General features: G+C 39.8%; 2 protein-coding genes across 4 annotated transcripts; one reads left to right on the top strand and one right to left on the bottom strand.

The window, feature by feature from the left end:
- Window positions 1–3,029: 3,029 nt before the first annotated feature.
- LOC124873223 (kynurenine--oxoglutarate transaminase 3-like) lies at window positions 3,030–11,327 on the bottom strand. 3 transcript variants are annotated; one of them, XM_047373711.1, is made up of 14 exons: window positions 11,269–11,327; window positions 9,620–9,707; window positions 9,316–9,377; window positions 7,899–8,043; window positions 7,007–7,156; window positions 6,828–6,914; window positions 5,593–5,715; window positions 5,279–5,399; window positions 5,093–5,169; window positions 4,918–5,007; window positions 4,124–4,310; window positions 3,572–3,645; window positions 3,411–3,497; window positions 3,030–3,297 (listed from the first exon to the last, which is right to left on the bottom strand). In XM_047373711.1, the coding sequence occupies exons 2-14, from the start codon at window positions 9,704–9,706 to the stop codon at window positions 3,241–3,243; spliced, it is 1,347 nt and encodes a 448-aa protein (XP_047229667.1). In that variant the 5' UTR covers window position 9,707; window positions 11,269–11,327; the 3' UTR covers window positions 3,030–3,240. The 3 variants fall into 3 exon arrangements, with proteins under 3 accessions (XP_047229667.1, XP_047229669.1, XP_047229668.1); XM_047373713.1 differs by having other exon boundaries at window positions 11,265–11,320; XM_047373712.1 differs by having other exon boundaries at window positions 11,138–11,277.
- Window positions 11,328–22,217: 10,890 nt separating this feature from the next.
- LOC124874453 lies at window positions 22,218–23,799 on the top strand. Its single transcript, XM_047375806.1, has 4 exons — window positions 22,218–22,346; window positions 22,939–23,089; window positions 23,340–23,449; window positions 23,554–23,799. The coding sequence occupies exons 1-4, from the start codon at window positions 22,218–22,220 to the stop codon at window positions 23,797–23,799; spliced, it is 636 nt and encodes a 211-aa protein (XP_047231762.1).
- Window positions 23,800–24,702: the final 903 nt, after the last annotated feature.

Genomic DNA, 24,702 nt, shown 5'->3' on the forward strand with positions numbered 1-24,702 from the left:
TGTAGACTGGAGAAGCATATGCACATAAACCCCTTAGCAATTCTGCGAGTAAAGATCTGGTCCAGTGTTTAACGGCCAGGTCGAAAGCCACATTTCTCCTCCAGGATCCAAGGTTTGACTATCAATCGGACCCTCCTCTCAAACACCCCAACGTAAGGTTTCCCAGGATGGCTGAGAGGTGTGATGCCTCAATAACTGGATCACACTCCAGTCCACTTTCTTAAAAATTGAGACCACCACCCCAGTTAGCCACTCCAACAGTGTTGTCCAGGTCCATCATGCAACATTAAAGAGGCATGTCAACCATGTCAACCCCCACAATGACCAGAGCATTCAGTATTTAAGGCCAAATCACACACAAAACCACACCTGGCGCCCTGCCACCGGGGAGCTTTTCAACTACCTCGACAACCTCTGCCACAGTGATGGAATTGCATTCTCCTGAGTTTTCCGGCTCTGCCTCCTTCTTGGAGCAACAACTGCCTTCAAGGTTTTGGGATGACTACAATTAGTGTTTTACATCGCTGTGGAGGACAGTTGGCCCACTCTACTTTGCATACTCTTTAATTCAGCCTCACCTGTATGTTCTTCAGATTGAACATCCTTTAAGGTCATGAATCTAATTTGGGTTTAAATCTGGACATTCAATACACCACAATACACTTAATCTTAAGATCATAAACTGATGGTGGGGCATTCTCCTTAAATTCTCCCAGTTTTGAAGAACAAATCAGCCCCAGGCACTACCACCACTATTGCGTTGTTTCCACTTGCACGTTTTAGGAGGCACAGCTCCGCACCATGGTTTCATTGTGCCAGGTACAGTACCTGTTGCGTTTCCACTGACTCACTGATGGCTGAAGCCCCATCTCCAACCATCAGTGTACTGCACCGTGCTACCATTAACATTATTGAGTGACATTGTCACATTAATCTGCGTGAAACGGCTAAAAATATATAGAAAATAAAAACAAACGAAATACTAAAACTCTTTGTATTATTGTACAGGTCCTTCTCAAAATATTAGCATATTGTGATAAAGTTCATTATTTTCCATAATGTCATGATGAAAATTTGACATTCATATATTTTAGATTCATTGCACACTAACTGAAATATTTCAGGTCTTTTATTGTCTTAATACGGATGATTTTGGCATACAGCTCATGAAAACCCAAAATTCCTATCTCACAAAATTAGCATATCATTAAAAGGGTCTGTAAACGAGCTATGAACCTAATCATCTGAATCAACGAGTTGACTCTAAACACCTGCAAAAGATTCCTGAGGCCTTTAAAACTCCCAGCCTGGTTCATCACTCAAAACCCCAATCATGGGTAAGACTGCCGACCTGACTGCTGTCCAGAAGGCCATTATTGACACCCTCAAGCAAGAGGGTAAGACACAGAAAGAAATTTCTGAACGAATAGGCTGTTCCCAGAGTGCTGTATCAAGGCACCTCAGTGGGAAGTCTGTGGGAAGGAAAAAGTGTGGCAGAAAACGCTGCACAACGAGAAGAGGTGACCGGACCCTGAGGAAGATTGTGGAGAAGGGCCGATTCCAGATCTTGGGGGAACTGCGGAAGCAGTGGACTGAGTCTGGAGTAGAAACATCCAGAGCCACCGTGCACAGGTGTGTGCAGGAAATGGGCTACAGGTGCCGCATTCCCCAGGTTAAGCCACTTTTGAACCAGAAACAGCGGCAGAAGCGCCTGACCTGGGCTACAGAGAAGCAGCACTGGACTGTTGCTCAGTGGTCCAAAGTACTTTTTTCAGATGAAAGCAAATTTTGCATGTCATTCGGAAATCAAGGTGCCAGAGTCTGGAGGAAGACTGGGGAGAAGGAAATGCCAAAATGCCAGAAGTCCAGTGTCAAGTACCCACAGTCAGTGATGGTCTGGGATACCGTGTCAGCTGCTGGTGTTGGTCCACTGTGTTTTATCAAGGGCAGGGTCAATGCAGCTAGATATCAGGAGATTTTGGAGCACTTCATGCTTCCATCTGCTGAAAAGCTTTATGGAGATGAAGATTTCATTTTTCAGCACGACCTGGCACCTGCTCACAGTGCCAAAACCACTGGTAAATGGTTTACTGACCATGGTATCACTGTGCTCAATTGGCCTGCCAACTCTCCTGACCTGAACCCCATAGAGAATCTGTGGGATATTGTGAAGAGAACGTTGAGAGACTCAAGACCCAACACTCTGGATGAGCTAAAGGCTGCTATCGAAGCATCCTGGGCCTCCATAAGACCTCAGCAGTGCCACAGGCTGATTGCCTCCATGCCACGCCGCATTGAAGCAGTCATTTCTGCAAAAGGATTCCCGACCAAGTATTGAGTGCATAACTACATGATTATTTGAAGGTTGACGTTTTTTGTATTAAAAACACTTTTCTTTTATTGGTCGGATGAAATATGCTAATTTTGTGAGATAGGAATTTTGGGTTTTCATGAGCTGTATGCCAAAATCATCCATATTAAGACAATAAAAGACCTGAAATATTTCAGTTATTGTGCAATGAATCTAAAATATATGAATGTTAAATTTTCATCATTACATTATGGAAAATAATTAACTTTATCACAATATGCTAATATTTTGAGAAGGACCTGTATGTTTTTTAATGTAAAAAGTGATCCACTGGAAGAATAATCTGAAAGAATTTAGGTAGATGCACACCTTTCAAAAAGGTCCACTTTATTCTCATCAATGCATAGAATATCTTTCTCGACTCCTACTAGCAGTTATCACACCCCCAAACTGTGACTTGTGAAACTGAAATAAACTTTCTAAACAATGGCGAGTAATATATTTTTACATAAAAAAATGTATTTAGTATTACTCAAAGTTAATGATGAAATTTGTTTGACGATCTAAAACATGAAGGCATGACAAAAAAGCAGAAATATTTTTTAAAAGTTTGAGGGAGGGCTTTCACAACAGTTACTGAAGGCTATTTTGTAGATTTCCTTCCTTTTCACTACAGTAGTGTGTTGGTGTGTGTGTGGTAAATAAATGACATGCAACCTTTCAGAAAATAAGTGTTTTTTTATTTATTTTCTTGCTCCCCATGAGGCACGCTTAAAAAAAGCAAAAGACAAAATCATCCGGAAGCGAAATCGGACTAAAGGTTTTTTCCATTCAGAATAAACCCGTCTATCAACAATTTTCCCATTTCCAGTTAAAAAGCAGTCCATCTGGGTTCCTTCAGAGTTCAGCTGTTCACACTCCGTGTCCTGTTAAACTTTCCTCCAGTTTTTTAAGATTTTCCCTGCTGCTTCCAGAGTGCTATCTTCCTGTAAAACAAAGAGAACGCGAATCTCAGGTTTCCACTGCTCTGTACAAAAAAGATTGACCATTAACATGTATTAAGTGGCACATTTTACACAAAAAACATTTTTCTACTTACCTTTATGAAGCACAGGCGAATATATTTCTCAAACTGCTCCTTGGACTCTTCTCCAACGAACGCTGTGACGGGAATAGCAGCTAATTTCTGTAAGAAACCAGTTAATACTTTGATTTATGAAAAACGTCTTCCTGCACAAGTAAATAAAGAACTCATCTTACCTTTTCTTTAATCATCCACTTAACAAACTTGTAGTCATAGGCTTCATCTCCGCCCATATGTGACAGGTCCTGCTCTAAAATATTTCCATGGGAAGAACAATTCAGGGTTGGATATGTTGCTCAGTGAAGACAGAATGAGGAAAAACTATAGGGTTGTAGTCTAGGAAAGATTAACCAACATTTCCAATCAGATCCTTCTTTTTATATTCAGGACCTACGTCTCTGTATTTGACATTTCCATTTGAAGGGACCATGCTATATGATGAGGAAATCTGACTTCATGTTAAGGTTTTCTTGATCTGATGTCAAAACTGAAATTGTGATTTCCAAAATTCCCTATTTGTTGCGTCTTCCAACACAGAAGCACTGCTGGAATTTGGTTATGTCACCTGCAGTAGTTAACAGGCCTGAAAAATGAATCATATCTTGATTTATATGTGTGCATTCTACAGATTAGAGTTCTGCAGGCATTTGGGAGTGATATTAGTGGAAGGATTAATGTTGTGGAAGGAGTTAGTTAATGCGTGTTTGGTGTGAGGTGCAGTAACTCACTTAGAGGTGTTACATCCACGAGCATGAAGTAGCCACCCTCTGGGATAACTGGAGTCATCCCAGCCTCCTGCAGAATGGTGGCCAGGTGGTCCCTCTTTCCTTCCAGTTCTTCAGCCAGTGAAGAGAAGTAACAGTTGGGCTGACCCATTAACTTATAGTTCAGCAGCAAACCCTGAGCCACTGCCTCCTGAATAGCAACAGTAGAAAACCAAGTAGCTTTTGTGTTTCTCTTAGGTCTTGCAAAAGTCTTCAAACCCCTTGAACTGTTTCACATTTTGTCTTGTTACAACCATAAACTTCAATCTATTCTATTAGGATTTTGTGACAGGTTCTCTGGTCAGATGAAACCAACTGTGACTTATTTAATTATTTCTGGCTGTGTTTTTGGCCTAAATTTACATTATGTGGAGAAAAACTGATACTGTACATCATCCTGAAAACATCATCCCAACTGTGAAACATGGTGGTGGCAGCATCATGCTGCTGGGTTTCTTTTCTTTAGTCTGGACAGGGACGCTTGTCAGAGCTGATGGGAAAATGGATGGAGCTTAACAGAGCCAGAGCTACAATGGCCCAGTCAAAGTTCATACCTAAATCTTGTTAATATTTGGCAAGATGTTCGCAAATGCTCTCCATTCAATCTGACTGAGCTTCAGCTATTCACTTCCGGATTATGCAATTTTGTGTGACGGTCAATCACAAAACGTTCTAAAATACATTGAGGTTTTTGATTGCAGCATGAAAAAGTTTCAGGGGTGGGAATACAAGGCACTATAATTTTTTGTGTGTTGTACCTGTAGAGGTGTTGCGCAGGTGTACAGAGTATTCTGCATGACGGTCTGAAGATGTTTTATCAAGTGTTCAGGTCCTATAGACCAACCAAGCTGAAACAACAGGTATACATTCCACAACATGGAAGAAGTGCTTATTCGTGATTAAAAATTGGACGTTTTATCCACGTTTCCTCACCTTCCAACCAGTAACGCTAAAGGTTTTCCCTGCACTGCCGATGGTTATCGTTCTGTCCCACATTCCAGGCAAAGTAGCTGCAGAGACAAACCTGTTCCAGATTATTAATATTATAATAAGGCATACGCCTGATTACTTTGGTCTCTCCTAACGTCTGTAAGCAAATAAAGTGAGCTGGAAACGCACCAATTTTGACATGCTGGTGTCCCTTATAGACTAGCCACTCATAAACCTCATCACTGAAGCACAGCGTGTCATGTTTAACACAGAGGTCTGCGATCATCTGCAGCTCGTCTCTGGTGAAAACCTGCAGGGAGAAGGTAGGAGAAGCCTCTATCTGTCTCTATGACACTCAGTCAGCAGCCCATTCTAATGCAGCATGTTCAAAGCAAGACTTCCAGAGCTCACTTTGTGAGATAATGAAATGGGGTGGGGCAACAAAATAAATATCTGTGCTGTAGCCCAGTGTGAAAATGGCGGGGGCCCAAGAGTATACTTACCTTCCCTAATGGATTGTTGGGAGTATTAATGATGATGGCCTTCGTCTTGGAGCTGAACTTCGCAGAAAGCTCATCTGGGTCAAGATACCAGTCGGCACTTGAGAATGTCTTCTTTACAGACTGCTGCAATTTGGCAAAGGAAATTTAGCATTATGATTCCAAACATCCACCAGCATTGTGAGCACAGCAGGTTAAGAAACATGAAACCTTAAATATGATCACTTCTTGATGTCAGTAAAGTTGCATAAATCTTGTAAACAGCCCAAAAAAGCTAATATGGTTATGTTTTTGTCTTGTCTTGTTTTTGTATTTGGGGTCAGGAGAAACTAGAAGCATTTTTAGATTTTAGATATAAGACAAAAACAACATTCCACTTTTGAAAGCACAATATTCTTTGGTCTTTACATTTATAATTCAATTCAATTCAATTCTAATTCAAAAATACTTTAATAATCCCAAAGGGAAATGAAATGTTGTCGTAGCTCATATTATACAGGTGGCAGTGGCACCTGTTGAAATAAAAACAGAGGTCTGGGAGATCAGTTCTGTCAGTTCAGTAATCCATTTGTGCTGATTTGCCAACACTGCAAACTTTCTAGACTAAAAAAGGCTGTCTGCTGAAATATGGTGATAACGAGAGCAATTAAGCATCGTAGTGCTACTGCCTTTACAGAAAAAAGGTCCAGGAATGTCACAAGGAGTAGAATTGATTCCCTCTTGCAGTGATGCTGTGAGCCTGTTTCTCTTCAAACAGCTCTGGAAACCTTGTGAAGTGTCAGGCTTCACGAAAGCTTCCAAATGCCCAGAGATTTTACAGAAAAACCTGGTGAAAATCACTAATGATTGGGTCTTGTTAATAAGAATAATTAACAAAGAATTATGATCGAATTAACACAGATATGGTTTGTCTGACTCAGAATCTACCTAGGTCAGCTCAGTCCCCAGATGTAAATCCTACAGAAAACCTGTGGGGTTGGATAGAGGGGAGAACCAGGACCCATTTCTCTGGACCAACTAAAGAAATTATGCTAAGATGAATGGTCAACACATCTTTACTACAGGTACAAATAGACACAACTGGGAATTTCTACTCTCACTGGGAACGATTAAATAAAAAGGTGTATGTGTCAGCGGCTTCATGTATTCATGACTGTTAGGTTTTGAGTCACGTCTGATTTCTAACCGGTTAAAACTGGACTGGCCATTAAAAGCAGAAACTTCCAGATGGAACTTACAGGCCGTAATGGGATCAACACAGGCGTGGCTCCTGCCATTCTGACCATCGGTACGTAGCAATCAAAGAAAGGTTCAACTATGATCACCTGTGGAAACAATATCACATATTAAATCTCCTATATGCCCCACATGCATGTATATATGGAAGCTTTTGAACGCTGGAACAGAAGGTCATCACCTCATCTCCTTCATCAACCAGGCCCTGCATGGCGCTAAATAAGGAACCATAACCACCGACTGTTACCAGGATTTCTTTAAGAGGGTCAACCTGGCGTCCGTAGACCTTCCCATACACCTGAGATAGGGCCTTCACCAAGGATGGATGACCCTAGCAAATCAGTAGAGGGCAATATACCAAAAGGACAACACCAGCAGTTAATATTGAATCTACATCTACATCTAATTTGAATACCAGATAACACAAACAGTTTTATTATAATGGGGTTTAGTGGTTACATCAGTGCTTAACACAATCATTTAATTCAATTCAATTCAGTTTTATTTATATAGCGCCAATTCACAACGCATGTCATCTCAAGGAACTTCACAACAGTCAGGTACATTCCTATTAATCCCAACAATTGAACAGTGCAGTCAGAATTAGCTTTTTATTCAAATTGGATAAAAAGTTTTTCTATCTAAGGAAACCCAGCAGATTGCATCCAGTCAGAGACTTGCAGCATTCACTCCTCCTGGATGAGCATGTAGAGACAGTGGACAGTCACTGGTGTTGACTTTGCAGCAATCCCTCATACTGAGCATGCATGTAGCGACAGTGGAGAGGAAAAACTCCCTTTTAACAGGAAGAAACCTCCAGCAGAACCAGGCCCAGTGTGAGCGGCCATCTGCCACGACCGACTGGGGGTTTGAGAGAACAGAGCAGAGACACAAAGAGAACAAAGAAGCACTGATCCAGGAGTACTTTCTATGGGAAGGAAAAGTAAATGTTATTGGATGTAGCTCCTTTAATAAGCCCACTATGGTCCAAATTCTGCTTGTAAAATGTTTTTAGTGCCTGTTTTCTCTTGTATTTTGTTTTAGAAATTAATTTCTCATTCCTTTAAACTTACAAAGCCTCTGGTGTACTGGTTCAAGCGGTCCACTGACGCAGCCTTCGCCAAAGCCTCCTTGACATAAGAAGGTGGAGGAATGTCTGGATAGCCTTGGCCAAGGTTGACAATGGATGGGTCGGCTGCTACGGATGTAAACGCCACCCTGTGGAGAAGGGCAGAGGAGTTCAGGTAAATAATCAGACATCAACCAGTGTTGGCCTGTAAAAATCCTGAAGAAAGAAGGTTTTAAATTTCATTGTGGATTTTACAGGAAGCAAGTGGAAAGAGACCAACACAGTAGTAATACTAGGGCTCCAACAATTGAAAGTTAAAATCTTAAGATTTTCCAGTCCATTTTCAAAACGTTTTTTTCTCCAATTACAAATATTTAACTAATATAAAGTTAAAACTGCCAGTAGTCTGTTGTTTGTGTGCTTAAAAAGCCATGTCCCCTACTAACATGATGTTAATTTGTAAAAACCTGACATTAATCAGGAAGGGCATGTACATCTATGTGTCATCCGCAAAGAAATGTTATCGTATCTGCCAGAGATGTAAATAATACACTACATTATGCAACCCTTACATGAAACCAGCTGCAAATGTGTAAAACAACAAAGTTTTGACAGAAAGAAAACAGATTCTTTTTTATGGGGGTGTTACTAACATGTGAATGAATCTGGTATGTTCACACCACCCATGCTATGACAAAGCTGAGAGACATCCGGCGTGTTTTCTTTGAATTTTAGCTGAGAAAGTTAGCAGGTTTTAATCTGAACAAAATGTACCATGTAAAAGAGAAAACCTGGTTAATCTCTTCCACTAAAGTTAAATCAAAAATGTAGAAACCTGGCATGGCGCTGATGGTGTAGGGGTTAAGCGTGCGACCATGTACAGAGGCTACAGTCCTTGAAGCGGGTGTCCCGGGTTCGAGTCCCGGACCCGGCGACATTTGCCGAATGTCTACCCTTCTTTCCTGTCTCCTTACTGTCAAAATAAATAAATAAAGGCCACTAGTGCCGAAAATATCTTTAAAAGAAATGTAGAAACCCCTCGCCACCACCATCTTTCATCTACCTGCTGAACTGCTGTCAGTATTCCTGACTGAGTGAATGTCAGTGGCTGTGATGGCTGAACTGCTCAGTAACCAGAAAAAAAGGACACAGGTGTGGATGTGTTCAGAAGTTTGGATTTTTTTTTTATGTGCTTCAAAACCAAACTGGTGAATTAATACAGAAATAAGGTCTATCGATTGCTTTTTACAGTGTGAACTCAGTAAATAGTGCAACGCCTGGGTATTACTGTTTCAGTGTCAATACTGTATAAAAGATATTCTTTATAAATCCTCACTGAGAGCAAAGTGTACTGGAGTCAAATTCCTTGTTTATCTGTACAAACTTGGCAATAAAGCTGATTCCTATACTTATTCACTTACCAAACATTCTTGTCCAGTCCCTCAATCCTTTTGGCGTGAGTGTGCCTCAATTCCATTATAGGCTGCAAAACAAGAACAGAATGCATATCACTGCACGAAGTGTTAACTTCTTTAATGTTTAATGCATTCTGCACAGAGTCTGTTAGCCGGGCCTCAGACTGCACTCATAAACTGGGTCAAAGTGTCTGCAGCGTACTTTACAGCAGCTCACCTTTTCTATTTCAACAGTTCATTCTAGTGTCAAACACCAATCATTGTTTGGTTATGTGTTGGCTACATTCGAAGCTTTGTGAAGTGCTCCTACCTGTGAAGTACAAAACCTCTTGCAGTTTATGGGAGATGAACGGCATAGAAACCGGAAGCGGTTTAGGACACGCAGTGTAAAGTTCATGCTGAATGAACAGAGAAGAAAGTTCAAAATAAAACTGGAAAATGATGGTCTGCAGACGTAGGTGATGATTCTCTTCCCTCTCGTCCCACTGTTCAGGTGCTAGGCATGTTTCACTGTCTGCTTCTGTTGGACAACTTCTGTTAAAATGTCCACATATAATTTTATCATGCGCACTGTACAATCCTGTCGCAAATAAATGTGTTAGGTTGAAAAAATATACAAAATAAAATATCTTTAATAACTTGGTTGAAGAACACAAATTAGTCCTTGCATTGCTGTCGCCTTCTTAGCAGCCTCCCTCAGCAATTACATTCAAACCTTTTTTATCAGTTTTAAGGATATGTCTTGCTTTTGTAATGTCATCTCATTTTCCATAATCTCACCAATCCCATTGTTGGCGATTGCATCAACTACAACATGGTATATAAATAATGGCATGTAAAAATGTATTTGTAGCCTTCTCCTGACTGATAGGTTTAGACTTTTAAACCTTTGTATCCTCTCTGCAAGCTACGGCTTTAGGTAAAGGATGCATTGGTCGGGAAAATCTAACAAGAACAGCTGTACAAGTTTTATCAGATCCACTATAATTCATAGCAGGTTTGAAATCAGGGGGATCCACAATTCTACATTTGACAATCTGCTGTTTTCACTGTGTGTCTGGACTCAGGAGTAAGGTTGAAAAAGTACTTTTATTCTGAATAAACATACAGGTGTGTATAAAACCTTCCAAGGCTAACATAGAATAGCTATATACCAAATAAGGAATAAAAAAATGTATATATGCATATCTATACACACATATATATTGTTTAATAAAAAATAATTTTTTCAGCTAATTTAGTTATATATTTAATCAATTATTAAAACAATAAAAATTAAATAAAAGTAATAATTATAAACATTATTCGCATATCGCATATTGTGCTTACATTATCAGAAATGAACGTATGTTTGTTGATAAAACAAACAGATACGTTCTGTTTGTTTAAACAGTGATAAAACAGTGCTCCATAAAAGTCACATACATATTGAACACATTATTATTTTTTGATAAATAATAAGTATTTTTTTATTATAAAACTACTGCAAAGTGTAAACATGAATGCTTCAATCGGGTCGAACCAAACGTCGCTTGGCTGCTGTTTAAACAGTAACACTAGATGGCGCCAGTGTGCATCCTAACATTCCAGCAGGGTTCATCAAATCCTAATGTGTCAAGTGCGCTGATACTAAACATAAACCATAAGGCTAAATCCCCCACAAAACTAAAAACCCTTGTGCGAGTTTATACCAAGTTGTTTGCGCCACAGCGGCGTTTTCCACCGCTTGCTCGCATATGTACTACAACTACAGCTGAAAAGCCGCTCGCAACGCTAGTTAGCATTAGCTAAACAGCAGCTAATGTTTAAGGCTTCAAGGCGAACTCACCGCCCGGTACTCTTCTGTTTTCTATGCAGCTCAGTGATAAAAAACCTCTAATGAGAAGTCAGGCCATAAGATACATGCTCTACGTTCTGATAAAGGTTAAGCTACCAGAACAGCAGCTACAACTTACTTACTGTAGTTGTGCTGTTCAACCTGAGCCCTAATGTTCCAGCAGGAAGAGACTGGAAAATAGAATGACGCGTTTGATAATATCGGAAGTATTTTTTCACACTTAATGGACAAAAAATAAGCGTGACATGACATGGTCTCACGAAAAATGTACTTGATAGACTGTAAAATAAATAGCAAGTCAGTCGTGTTGAAAATTAATGTCACTGCGGACCTTTAAGGTCACATTTTTCCTCGTCTTTTCCTTTTAACTGCAATATTGTTGTAATTTCCAGACGCATTGGCCCGTAAAACAGAACCAAAAATAAGCCTTAACTTACAACTTAATGTCTGTAAGTGACTGTTATTTAAATAATTATTTATTTGGCGTACAAAAGGAGTCAATGGGTGATTCCTTGAGTATCGACCATGAAGGCAACACTGACCGGGACTAGATGACAGCCCCGAGCAGTGACGCTCACTTCGTGTATTATCGGGAAAACTCGGAGATGACCGTGTTAAATCTACCAAAATGCTTTTAAGGTCTAGTTTAGGAAAATCACTTATAGACTTGTTCTGAAAATAATTACAGTCCTTTCCTTTTGTCCAATGCCTGTTTAAAAATTCAGACACAGCCAACTCTTCACTGTGAACATGGCTTCACCAAGCCTGTCCAATGACAGGATGTCATTTGAATGGAAATGTTTAGCTTAGACTGACTTTTGCATTCATGTGATCTTTTTATTAGTGTCATTAATTTAGCAATCCCAATGAAAATGAATGCATGGCCTACATTTGCAAACAGAATGTGCTTGATTATTTATAGGCGAACTGAGGTCAACCAACAAGAAATAAAACGGTTGACTGAGCAAATTTTCAGTTTACATAATTTATTACTTAGTGATACATCTGAATAATTAGGCTAATACAGCAATGAATTGCCACAGGACCTAGGAGATGTACCCTTCGGTTGATAATTTATTAAATGTCAAGTTTTTAGATAATAGTTACTTAACAATCACCTTCATGGATATAATAATCTTGGATTTCTTAACATATCACTGAAACACATCACTCTTATAAGAAATGTGTTTAAAAAAATAACACAGAATATATGTTATTACATTTAAAGCACATTATGTGTTAATTTTAACACACAACGTGTTAAAATGGCAACAAAAGTATAACACACTGTATGTATTATATATTCAACACATATTTGTGTTGGTTTGTGTTCTCATTGGAGGAAGACTTTCCCTCCTAATGGGCTAAATTAACAATGGAGACAAAGATGGAGGCTGCATCTTCTGTAACAGCCACTTCGGTAAGTACATTTTATTTGTTTTAACGCAGTGGTAACAAGTTAGTCTTCTTGGAATTTGCCAAATCAATAGTTGAAAATGTGTTATGGTATTTTTTGGTGCTACGACGGGGTAGCACTCTGAAACGTTATGCTGGGTTTCATGTCAAATTTAGCTAGCTCATTCTCGTTGCAGGGCTTCTAAAATACCATTTTATCGGTACGGTTTGCTATAGTTGTCCTTTTTTGGCCAAAGTTAATTGAAGAGGTAAGGTGTTAAAATTATTTAATGTAAAAAGGAGATGGTTGAAGTTTTATATGAAACTTAAAATGTTTTTATAGATGTCTATGGCGCCTGGGAACTGACATGGGGAAATATACACTGCTCAAAAAACTAAAGGGAACACTCAAATAACACATCCTAGATCTGAATGAATGAAATATTCTCATTGAATACTTTGTTCTGTACAAAGTTGAATGTGCTGACAACAAAATCACACAAAAATTATCAATGGAAATCAAATGTATTAACCAATGGAGGCAGGGATTTGGAGTCACACACAAAATTAAAGTGGAAAAACACACTACAGGCTGATTCAACTTTGATGTAATGTCCTTAAAACAAGTCAAATTGGATTGGGGCTCAGTATTGTGTGTGGCCTCCACATGCCTGTATGACCTCCCTACAATGCCTGGGCATGCTCCTGATGAGACGGCGGATGGTCTCCTGAGGAATCTCCTGCCAGACCTGGATTAAAGCATCCGCCAACTCCTGGACAGTCTGTGGTGCAGCATTTTTTCATGTCTGTAATCTAGACGAAAATGTTCTAATTGTATTATTTTGTTTATTCCCTTTTTCAGTTCTCATTTGACAATCTGGAATCTGTCAAAGTCCTTGTTGCAACTTTTCAAAATGGAAAAGAGACTTCTAAAAAAAATTCTTCATGTTTCAAGTATCAATAATCTCATTAACCAAATCTTGCCCAGCAATCTGGCTGTTCTTTGGACAGGATATTAAAGTATAACTCTGACTTCTTGGTGTACACTGATGTTGACACCAATGTGGAAATTAAGGACTTTGACAGATTCAATGTCTTCCTGTCAACTGGAGGGCCCCTAGTGGAAGTTTCTATTGAGGAGACTAATCAAAACCAGATGTATTTATTTTCATACTGTTCTCATGTTCATTTAAAATAAGGATTTCAATTTTCAGCATGTTTATAGAGTACATTTATTTGTAATTTTACTGGTTAAAACTTTTTCTCATTTAATCACCAACTCATTCACTTTTCTTTATAGTTCTTAGATTCAAGATTATTGTGATGATATTAAACATACTGCAGCAATAACTATTATTTATCCTCCACAGCCCTATACTAATAGGGGAGAAGACAGTCAGCCCTTACAGTCACTACTTATGAAGAAAGCTCCTCAGATTCTTCAGGAGTACGAAACCACAGGCTTCTGGTCAATGCAGTCAAGAAAGCTTCTTGTGAAGACGTGTATTGGAGATCTAGTTGAGATGTGTGGGTTGTAAGTATTGTTCTTTGTTGACACTTGATAGGTATTATTTAGTCAACTCAGAGGTAAGGAACGACACAGGGTCAGTTATACTTGCGGCAAGGGTAGCTGTGCAACACAAACTACAAAGTATTAGCCCCCTCTCTCTTTATTTATACATGCTTGGTCACACACAGTTCAAACATCATTCAGGGTGGGTGTGTGTGTGTGTGTGTGTGTGTGTGTGTGTGTGTGTGTGTGTGTGTGTGTGTGTGTGTGGTCAGAAAGGGCAGGGTTCATGTGTCTTTATTATAAACAAACAGAGGAAGTGGGGACCTGGTGAATAGCCCCCAGATGCTGCTAGTAAAATAATAAAAGAATAAAAGCATAACTCATTCTTGTGACCATCTCCCTTCCTGTAACATGTAAGGAGGGAAAAGCACTTAGATGAGTGATAAACAATACAAAAAGTCATAAAAACTCTAACAGTTCTCCCCTGTTTTATCACGAATAAGTCATGAGTAAATACATGTAAAATGAAACACTGTGTGTAAGCACAAACCCACAGGACGGAAAACAGATTATTTTGTGGGAAACACTTACACGGTCCCTCTGCCCCTAGGCAACCACCAATCATGGCAGAGTGAAACAATATAATAAAACAAAGAAACAAAATGTAATAATAAAAAATAAAATAATTAAAACAAGCCTTGTTCATGTCATCATTGCACTTTTTCTCATTTCACTTAAACAGCAACTTCTTTCGATTTTCTGCTATAAGGTCATTTTATGAAGTACAAGTATGAATACACTCAAGTATTGAAGATATATTCATTTACAACATGTCATCATAATCATCTGCTTTTTGGATCCAGTGTCCATCTTGTCCATCTCTTCTCGTGTGATGTTACATCCTGTGGGTCCTGCCTTAAACAGAGAAAGAGCCCTGCTACCAGGATTAAGCTCAGGCTTATCAGTCCTGTCCACACGTTACAAAAAGCCATGCTAAAATGGGCACAGGTCAGTTGTTTTCTTCGCCGGTTTGAGATGTTGGGCCATATGGGTCCAACCCCTTTGTACCCGGTCATTCCCCTGTTACCCGTCGGTTGGTTAGGCTCCTGTAACGGTGATATTAGCTTACAGTGGCTCTTGTGGATCCAGAATAGTCTCTCTGCGATTTTCAGAGCTGTCGGTGTGGTCAGGAGAACACGGTATGGCCCTCTCCAGCAGGGCGTGCTCCAGTCCTTTCTGTGAAGTGTCTTAATCAGGACCAGGTCCCCAGGCCTCAGGTTGTTCTGTGAAATCGGAGCAGAATTTACTGGCAGACTACTGGACAACTGTACTTCTTTTGTTTGTAACATCTTATTCATCCATTCAGCTAATGATGTTTCCTGCTGTGCTTTCCCTATGTCATCCATTTATGATGGCAATGGAAAAGGTCTGCCATGTACTATTTCAAATGGAGTGAGACCAGTTTGATTTGGAGTTATTCTCATCCATAATTTAACCAGAGATAGACATTCAGGCCATGGCCTCCCTGTTTCTTCCATTGTTTTCCTTAATCTATTTTTTTATTGTCCCATTTGTTCGTTCAACCAGCCCAGCAGATTGTGGGTGGTAAGAACAATGGTTTTTTAACTGAAACCCTAATGCTTTAGAGCACAGTTCTATTACATTATTTACAAAATGAGTCCCATTATCTGATCTTATGATTTGTGGTATACCATATGTAGGGAAGAAATGTGTCACTAAACTCTTCACCACTGTGAGCGCATCACAGTGTTTTGCAGGGTACATCTCAACCCACTTTGAAAATGCATCTATAACCACTAAACAATATTTCTTTCCCCCTGACCATGATAACTCTATAAAATCCATGTGTATCGTGTGAAAGGGATGAATTGCTGCTGGAAACTGGCCTCTTTTGGATCTCATGTTCCCCTGTGGATTATGTTTGCAGCAAATAATACATGATCTACAAAAGTTTTTTGCATAGTCAGAAAAATTTATGGTATGGAAATGTAGATTTACTAAGTGTATCATTCCCCCTCTCGACACATGGGAAACCCCGTGTGTCGCATGGGCCGCCGTCTTGTATAAATTATTTGGTAATATTGGCTTATTTTCCAAATGATAAATGTCATCTTTTTATGGCCTCTCTATTCAGCCAAGATTTAACTTCTGCAGCTGGTGCAGATTGTTGTGAATCTTTCAGCACATCTGCATCTATAAATAAGAGATCTGACATTTTCAAAGTGAGGGGAAGCCTCGAAGCTATTTTAGCAGAAATATCAGCAAAGGTGTTTCCCTTCGTTTCCATGGTTTCATCAGATTGATGCGCTTTACATTTACAAAGCGCTATCTTTGCAGGTAGCTGGATAGCTAACAGCAGTCGTTTTAACAGATTAAAATGTGTCAATTCTGTTCCAGATGATGTTTTAAACCCTCTATTTTCCCATATTTTAGCAAAATGGTGAACAGAACTGAATACATATTGGCTGTCTGTATAAATGGTTAGGATTTTTCCTTCATATAATTCACACGCTCTGATAACAGCATGCAGCTCTGCCGTCTGTGCTGAGCATGTATGGGGCAGGGCCTGTGATTCTATAATTTTAGTTTCAGTGGCTACTGCATAACCAACTCTGTTTTTTCCATATTCATCTTTTGATGCTGATCCATCTACAAAGATTATTTGTGAGTTTTCCAGAGGTGTCTGAGAGATATCTTGCCTAGGTTTTGTGTCTTCCTCAACCTTTGTTTTGCAAGAATGTGGTTTCCCATCTTCTGCTGTTGGAATTAATGTGCTAGGGTTCACTGGACCACATCTTTGCAGAGTTATATTTGGTTGTGATAGTAACAATGAGGTCAACGTAATATGCCTTGCATGAGTCAAGAAAGGAAGTGAAGTTTGTAGCAATACAAGTGGCACTGAATGAGGAACTTTCAGTGTGAGCGGGTGGCACAACACAATTTCAGCTGTCTGCTTCACAGCTTCTGCTGCTGTGATGCAGCTCTGCAGACAATTTGGAAATCCACATGCCACAGAGTCCAATTTTTTAGAATAAAATGCTAAAGGTCTGTATTTGGAGCCAAATGGTTGGGTTAATACAGCTTTCATATAACCCTTACATGCATCTACACAAAGTGTGAAAGGCTGGCTATAATCCGGCAGAGCTAAGGTGACTGTTGTTTGAAGCAGATTTTTTAGCTCTGTGAATGCTACTTCTCCTTCCTTAGTCCATATGATTTTGTCTTTTAATGTCATGTCTTTGCCATAGATCATAGATTGCAAGGGTTGTACAATGGCTGCATAGTCTGGTAGCCATTCTCTGCAAAAGTTACACAGTCCCAGAAAGGACATCATTTGTTGTTTAGTTTGTGGTTTTGGGGCTTCTGGTATGGCTGTTTTTCTACTACTTAGGATGGAACGACCATGTTGTGATAACATATGTCCCAAATAAATCACTTTCTCCTTGCAAAACTGCAGTTTATCCCTAGAGGCTTTGTGCCGTCTGGTAGAGATGTTTCAGAACTGTTATGGTAGCTTCCTCACAGTGTTGTTGAGTGTCTGAAGCTATGAGAATATCATCTACATACAACAGGACTTGACTATGTTCAGGCGCCTCACAGGTGCTCATAGAGTATCTTAAGGCTTGTGTATATACATGTGGACTTTCACTAAAGCCTTGTGATAGTCTGGTTTAAGTGTATTTTTTCCCTTTAAACTGAAAGCCAAATAAATGCTGTGACTCTTCATTCATGCAGTGGTACTGTAAAGAAAGCATTGCTAAGATCTACCACTGAGAAATATTTTTTATCTGGAGTTAATGAAGGCAATAATGTATGTGGATTTGGGACGTCTGGAATTGCATGTCACACTATTTTATTTATCGGTCTAAGATCCTGAACCATCCTCCACTTTCCTGTGCTGGCTTTCTGCACTGGAAAGATAGGTGTGTTGCATGTAGCATCAGGTGCTTCCCTTAATATTCCTGATTTCAGCATGTCCTGTATTACTGGCTTAATACCCTCTTCAGCTTCTGGTTTCAAGGGGTACTGGCGAACTACTGGCTGTTCTTCAGATATTAATTTAACCTTATATGGTGGAAACCCCTTTATAAGTCCTACATCAGTCGATGATTGGGACCACAGTTCAGGTGGGACAGCAGCTAAGGCAGGGTGCCTGTTGCTCTCTTTACTTTCAGCTAGGTCCTATATTTGTCACTTTGCCTCATCCAAATGTGTCTTTGGGTGAACTTTGACTGTCCACCCTAGAGTGAGTTTCCAGATTCCTGTGTTAGGATCTACTTTCCAGTCAGAGCTTGTTAATGCCTCATATCTCCCTCTTTCAGCACGCTGTATAAAGTTTTCTAATTCTTCCCACTGACCCCCCACAGGTTTAGTTAATGACAGATGAGGTGTACTGCCTTTAAACTGTTGAAGCTGTCTTCCTGACAGTATGATTGAGGTGGAAGATTTCCCTGTTTTTGGGTCAACATACAGGTGCTGTATGGTAACAGTCTGATTATTTTTTCTGTGAAAAACAGTATCATACTGATAATCTGGCCCTGCAGTATTTTTATATCTCATGGTTACATGGAGTTCAGTATCTGGCATGTACTATGCCTCCTGGGAAGTTTGTTTTTCTCTGGTTCTCCTCAGCAGTTCTCGAGCTGTTGGTGTGGGGCCTAGATCGAGGGACCAGTAATAATGTGGCTGTGAGAGTTCATTTAGGACTAGGGCATCTTCTTCTACTACAGCTTTCATACCTGTTTCTGTTGATACTATATTTATATGCAACGTTTGCATAAGATCTCTTCCCAACAGGTTTACTGGGCATTTTTGACTTATCAGAACGGGAGCCTGACAAGTAAGTTTTGTCTCAGGTTCTGTTATTGTTACTGGTGCACTTAGGTAATGTACCTCTGATGTGCCAGCTGCTGATCTAACATGCACTGCGGTGTTAGAATATTTTATTCTGGGTGGAGGTTTAGTTAGCACAGTTCTACATGCCCCTGTATCACACAAACAGCTATATACTTTGCCATTTATTATGATGTTTTTATATGGCAAATCTTGCGTCCTACTTAGTGCTATAAGTTCTAATGCGGCTTGTATATCAACCTCCTCCATTTCACTACTGTTTCTCTCTTCTAGTGGGGGAGGAGGTGGGGGCTGTGGCTGTAATTGTCAATTTTGGGTAGAGTTGGGGTTATACACCCGCTTTTCATTACATTCTCTTGCAAAATGTCCCGGCTCATTGCAGATCCAGCAGTTGTCATCTCTTGCGCCAGGGTTTTGTAAAATTGTCCTACATTCTCTAGCATAATGCCCTATTTTCCCACACCTCAGACACGCATTGTTCTGTGTGTAACTGTGTCGTGGCCCTCCTCCTCCTCCTCTGTGACTTCTGAATCCCCTCCGTCCTCTTTGCCCACTTGCCCCTGAGCGATGCAAAGCCATTAAACTGTCTTGCATTCCAAACGTATCTGTCTTCCTATCTCGTTGTGTTTTATGAGCATGCTCCGCGTATTCTAAAGCTTGTGTAACAGTTCCTGTATTTTGATGAACCCAGTGTTTGTCTATATACCGTCTGAGTTCAATTTTAAGGCCTTGCAAAAAGGTTCTCTTCAACTGTTGCTGATAGGCTCCTGCCTCTGCTTCATCATATGGTATAGCAGAGTTTGCTCTAAAAACACGTCTCATCCTATCCAAGAAATTTTGTGGGTCTTCTTCCTCCTTCTGTTTGCATTGTGAGATTTTACCATAATCTGCTGTCTGTATATAAACTCTTCGAATTCTTTCAAAGAGTAAACGTAAGGCATCCCTTAAATCTGGTGAATTATGTGGTAATGTGTCACCATTGTCATTGCATCCAGTGAAACCTCCTGCTACTCTGCACCAGCGATGACCAAACAGCTGGGTAAAACACTGGAGCATCTCTCTGCCATTAAGATGAAAGCTTCCTTTGAGTTCTGTAATAGCTGCTAGAAACTCCTCTACTCCTTCCTGTATCGGTGGGATACCTTTTAAAGCAGCAGTTCTGTCTTCCTGTGTCCATGGTCTATATACTAGAATAGTTGGCGGCTGTCGGTGATTAGCGTCATCTATGTTTGGATTTGCAACCTCAACCAGAGGAAATGTGTCTCCCTCTAAATTTATTCCAGATGGATGAAATTTCTGTTCGTGAGCCATTAAGGCTTCGCCTGCGTATATGCTTGGAGTAGTTTTCTTATATTTACTCCTAGTTTGCACTCCTGTGTCCCCCACAGAAATTAGGAGACCAGGGCTCACTAGAAGAGCTCTGTTCTTCTGTTTTAAAAGGATTGCTTAATTTTTCTTGCTTACTTATAGGAGTTGTAGGAACTGCTACAGCTCCTTCCATCTCTCCTCCAATTTGTTGTGCTGCAGCCGCCTGGCCTGCTTCCTGCACGGCAGGGGGCTGCACTCCTCGCTGTCTGGATGCGACCACTGTTTCCTCATGTGGGCGCACCAAGACCGCAGCTGTCAGCTTCTCCTTTCGTTTCTCCTTCTTATTTTGCCTCTGCATGTTTCTTAATTTACTTTGTTCCAGCCATTTGTCTGAGAATTTATACTCGACCTTTCTCTGTTCCTTTTTAGTAGGTTTCTTGGTATTCATTATTTCTCATTTTAAATCCCTTTGCAATTTTAAGATATCATTAATATTTAGTTTACCCAAGAAACCATGTTTTTTATTCCATCTATGACAGATCATACCTGCTCCTTTTACATAAGTCTCCATAAATTTTACATCCCCTTCTAAGTTAATTAGTTTACTTTGTTTCTTACCCATGATGTTTAATTTTAGTTCACAATACTATAAATGTCCCAAATAGAAATTCACTGGCATGAGATTCAAGGAAAGGACATTAACACGCCCTTCTCCTGCGACTAATTCGCAGCGGTGTTAACTTTCTGGGATTAAACCCGACCTTTATCTCCAAGAATCACCAATACGTCTTTCTATACTGGGCAAAATAAAACACAAGACCAGCAGAATCCTACTAAGATTCTTCCAAAATGCTTAGTCTTCCAAACACACACAAAACAGCACTCACACAGTTAGTATTTTAACATATTTATGTCCCTTCAGCAATAAGTATGGTCGACCTAGCTTAGTTTATGAGCTCCCTTTATTATTTAACACTTAATTTCATTCCCTTCCGGCGGAATGTTACCAACCAAATTATCCAGTTCACTTTACGGCGCCTAGTCGTTTTTAATCTCTTTACGGCGAGATAACTACCTAAATTTATCACTATTTCTTTGCAGCGAAATAAAACCTTTCCAATGCAGTGTCCTTACAGCGACACACTACCAAACGACTTTTAAGTACTTTTCTTCTTTTATTTATATAGCGCTTACTCTTATCTCATGTACTGTTTTTTAAAACTGTCTCACCTCAGAGTTGACTTCTAGGTGACTCTGTCGGACCTCCAGAGTCACCCATCGAGCAAGACAATAATCCACCGGCCAAATGCGAATGTCACACACCGGGACTTTCAGCCACCAGGCCTAGATGCGGCTGTGCGGCAGCGCTTAACTCGACGGCAGGCTGTTCCCGGAGATCCGCCAGTCACTGCAAAGAAAGATAAAATCAGTTTAGTTCTTATAATATCCGGCTCGAAGGACCAAATTAATGATAGGTATTATTTAGTCAACTCAGAGGTAAGGAACGACACAGAGTCAGTTATACTTGCGGCAAGGGTAGCTGTGCAACACAAACTACAAAGTATTAGCCCCCTCTCTCTTTATTTATACATGCTTGGTCACACACAGTTCAAACATCATTCAGGGTGGGTGTGTGTGTGTGTGTGTGTGTGTATGTGTGTGTGTGTGTGTGTGGTCAGAAAGGGCAGGGTTCATGTGTCTTTATTATAAACAAACAGAGGAAGTGGGAAGTGGGGACCTGGTGTATAGCCCCCAGATGCTGCTAGTAAAATAATAAAAGAATAAAAGCATAACTCATTCTTGTGACCATCTCCCTTCCTGTAACATGTAAGGAGGGAAAAGCACTTAGATGAGTGATAAACAATACAAAAAGTCATAAAAACCCTAACAACACTTCAGAGTTGTTTTTTCACTTTAGAAATTTCTTTGTGAACTGATGTAGAAAAATTTGATCATCTGTCGTATGAGTAAATTGAGTAAATGACTGAGAATAAGTGGTCTTTTCCCCCCAGTTATCCTCTTAATGGAGACAAGCTGGCCTTAGCAAAGAGCATTATTGCCACCTTCCCATCTCTGAGTGTCCATGTGGCTGGACAAGGGGAGGGATTTGTAAGTAAACAAGTGAAACAACATAGCATTTGTCTTTTGGGGCCAAAAAATAAAAGATTTAGTTGTATTTCCTTGTGTATTTTGTTTTGAATTTCTGAAAACTTTTCAGCTACCGGTAATTGAAAAACAAATTGTTCACTAGGAGCATTTCTATGATCCAGCATCTCACAGTGGGTTCCTAGAAATTAAACTGTACAACCTTCGACGTAATCTGCAACAAGAAGAAAGGCGCTACAGGAAACGAAAAGTGACCAACGACCATGGGGAAACACACACATTCAATGCTACTGAGACTGAAAATGACAACACCACAAATGAGTGGGTCACTTTGATCAAAAGGTTGCGGGCCTCTTCCGAAAACCTTTCAACAATTAAGTCAGGAATGGAGAAAGCATTCACCCAGCGCATAGCCTGAATTACGAGGGAGTCACCCACGCTCGCAGAAATATTGAGTGAATAACCACGGTTTCTGGACATGCCGAGTCTGGTAGGTTTGCTTCTTTTCCAAGTTTGGTTTTCTAAGTTTATTACTGAAACAACAATGTTCTACTTTTAGTTTTCCAAAACTGTATTTTGTTTTTCCTTGTTTTAGCTGGACTCAGAATTTGGAAGGCTCACAGGTGAAAAGGCAGACCTATTCCTTTGTAAATGGGAGGCCAACATCATACCAATACTCAAACCCGTGGCTGCTATGGAACCAAGACTGTGCACTCTTTTGAAAGGGATTGAAGACATGACCGAAGGTATTTATGTGAAACCAGGAATTAGGGAACTTTGTAAATAATTCAGGTCGTAATATTTAAAAAGGAAAAAAGTTTACAAAAGCACTTTTATTGAAAAATTTCTTAAAAGAGAATTCTATTGAAATGCCAAGTTTTTTATGTATAATGCCAGCCATGGGCAGGAGGGTATATTGGTAATTGTAGAAAATGGTGGATGATGTGTATTTACAGTGGCACACAGCAAAAAGTTTTGCTTTTTTTCCACTTTCAGATGAGGCTTGTTACACAATGCTTGTGTTGTTAACACATGTACTACCCCCTGTTGGTGTCAGTCGTTGTAGCGCCAAGACAACAATAACGTACCTTCTGGATTTTGTGCTGGTATGTTTTTAAATTGCTAAAAGTTCTGTTAAATATAAAATTTGTCAGAGACCCTGATCATTTCACTAACAAATTTGTTTAATTTGTGATCTTTTTTCTCTAAGCCTGGAACAAGAATAGCATCACTGTGCAGTGATTCCTCTGCTTCATCAACGAATCATCAGCCCCGGCTGATGTGCATCGGTGACCTGGGGTCATTGAAGCAGTATGTCATTGTTGCTAAGAATGACAAAGTCACCATCCCTCGAGAGGATGGTCTCAAGTGTGCTGTGGACAAGCTTTTCAAACTCTACTGGGTCTGCAACTTGTCTTATCCTCCACAACTCTGCCGTGTTCTTTACATTCTTTGAGTACATCTACGATCTACCCTTCTCCACACAAAGAAATGCAAAAGTGCTGGAACTGATTGCACAACTGAAAGCTTGCAAGTAAAATGTACAGTTGTCCAAAATGTGGAGGGACTGCTTTCAAAGAGGTAAAAAACCTCATATGGCACCTCCGTGAAATACATTGCCTATGGACAGAATATAAAAATTATATGTGGTCAAGATAGTTGTCCAAGGACATATTATAACTTAAATTTGTTTTCTAAGCATTTACATAGAGCACATTTTGAGACGCGTACAAAAAATATCACTGTTGTCCAACCCTTGTACCCAAGCGAGGCATCAAACAGTATGGAACAGATTCATAACATTCCTGATAATTTGGACACACCAAATGTCAGTTATGACATGGTTGCAACTCCACAATCTGAAAAAGTGTGACCTCAGCAAGTGTGCAGCGTCTTTTGTGGCCCAGATGTATTCATCTTCAAATGTGACTGTTTCTGATGTTATGAAAAGTGTGAACTGTGCAAAAGAGCTGATTAATAGAACTGTAGACAGTCTGCAGCAGTCCACTACTACCTTGTTGAAAGGTTTGCAGGTACCTAGTGACAGTGATGCTACTAAAGCTTTAATAACAGAGTTTGAAGATGCCAAGCACATATTCGATGATCTTGACACACAATATAAAATGGAAAAATATTTTATGGAGAAGTTTTCACTTGTCAAACCAAAATAAACAGTTTTAGGTCACAGATCTGATACAGCAAGAAAAAACAGTCAGATAAAAAAAGTTTTAGTCGCGGACACATGCCAGTACATATCAATAACTGAAACCTTAATGTTTTTATTTGAACATGAGGAAATGCGGAACCTTTTCCTTTTGGAAAACAAGAGCACGGACAATAAATTGCGCGACTATTGTGA

Source organism: Girardinichthys multiradiatus, chromosome 9, assembly GCF_021462225.1.
Source record: "Girardinichthys multiradiatus isolate DD_20200921_A chromosome 9, DD_fGirMul_XY1, whole genome shotgun sequence".
Lineage (NCBI taxonomy): Eukaryota > Metazoa > Chordata > Actinopteri > Cyprinodontiformes > Goodeidae > Girardinichthys > Girardinichthys multiradiatus.

What these genes read in the sequence shown, in the direction of transcription:
- LOC124873223 (XM_047373711.1), bottom strand. Translation starts at nt 9,706, where the DNA reads ATGAACTTTACACTGCGTGTCCTAAACCGCTTCCGGTTTCTATGCCGT. An exon ending in TGTTGATCCCATTACGGCCT is followed by an intron (nt 5,716 to 6,827) that starts GTAAGTTCCATC and finishes GCCAAATTGCAG; the next exon opens with CAGTCTGTAAAGAAGACATT. An exon ending in ACACCAGCATGTCAAAATTG is followed by an intron (nt 5,170 to 5,278) that starts GTGCGTTTCCAG and finishes TTGTCTCTGCAG; the next exon opens with CTACTTTGCCTGGAATGTGG.
- LOC124874453 (XM_047375806.1), top strand. Translation starts at nt 22,218, where the DNA reads ATGACTGAGAATAAGTGGTCTTTTCCCCCCAGTTATCCTCTTAATGGA. An exon ending in CTGGACAAGGGGAGGGATTT is followed by an intron (nt 22,347 to 22,938) that starts GTAAGTAAACAA and finishes TCCTTGTTTTAG; the next exon opens with CTGGACTCAGAATTTGGAAG. An exon ending in ACCTTCTGGATTTTGTGCTG is followed by an intron (nt 23,450 to 23,553) that starts GTATGTTTTTAA and finishes TTTTTCTCTAAG; the next exon opens with CCTGGAACAAGAATAGCATC.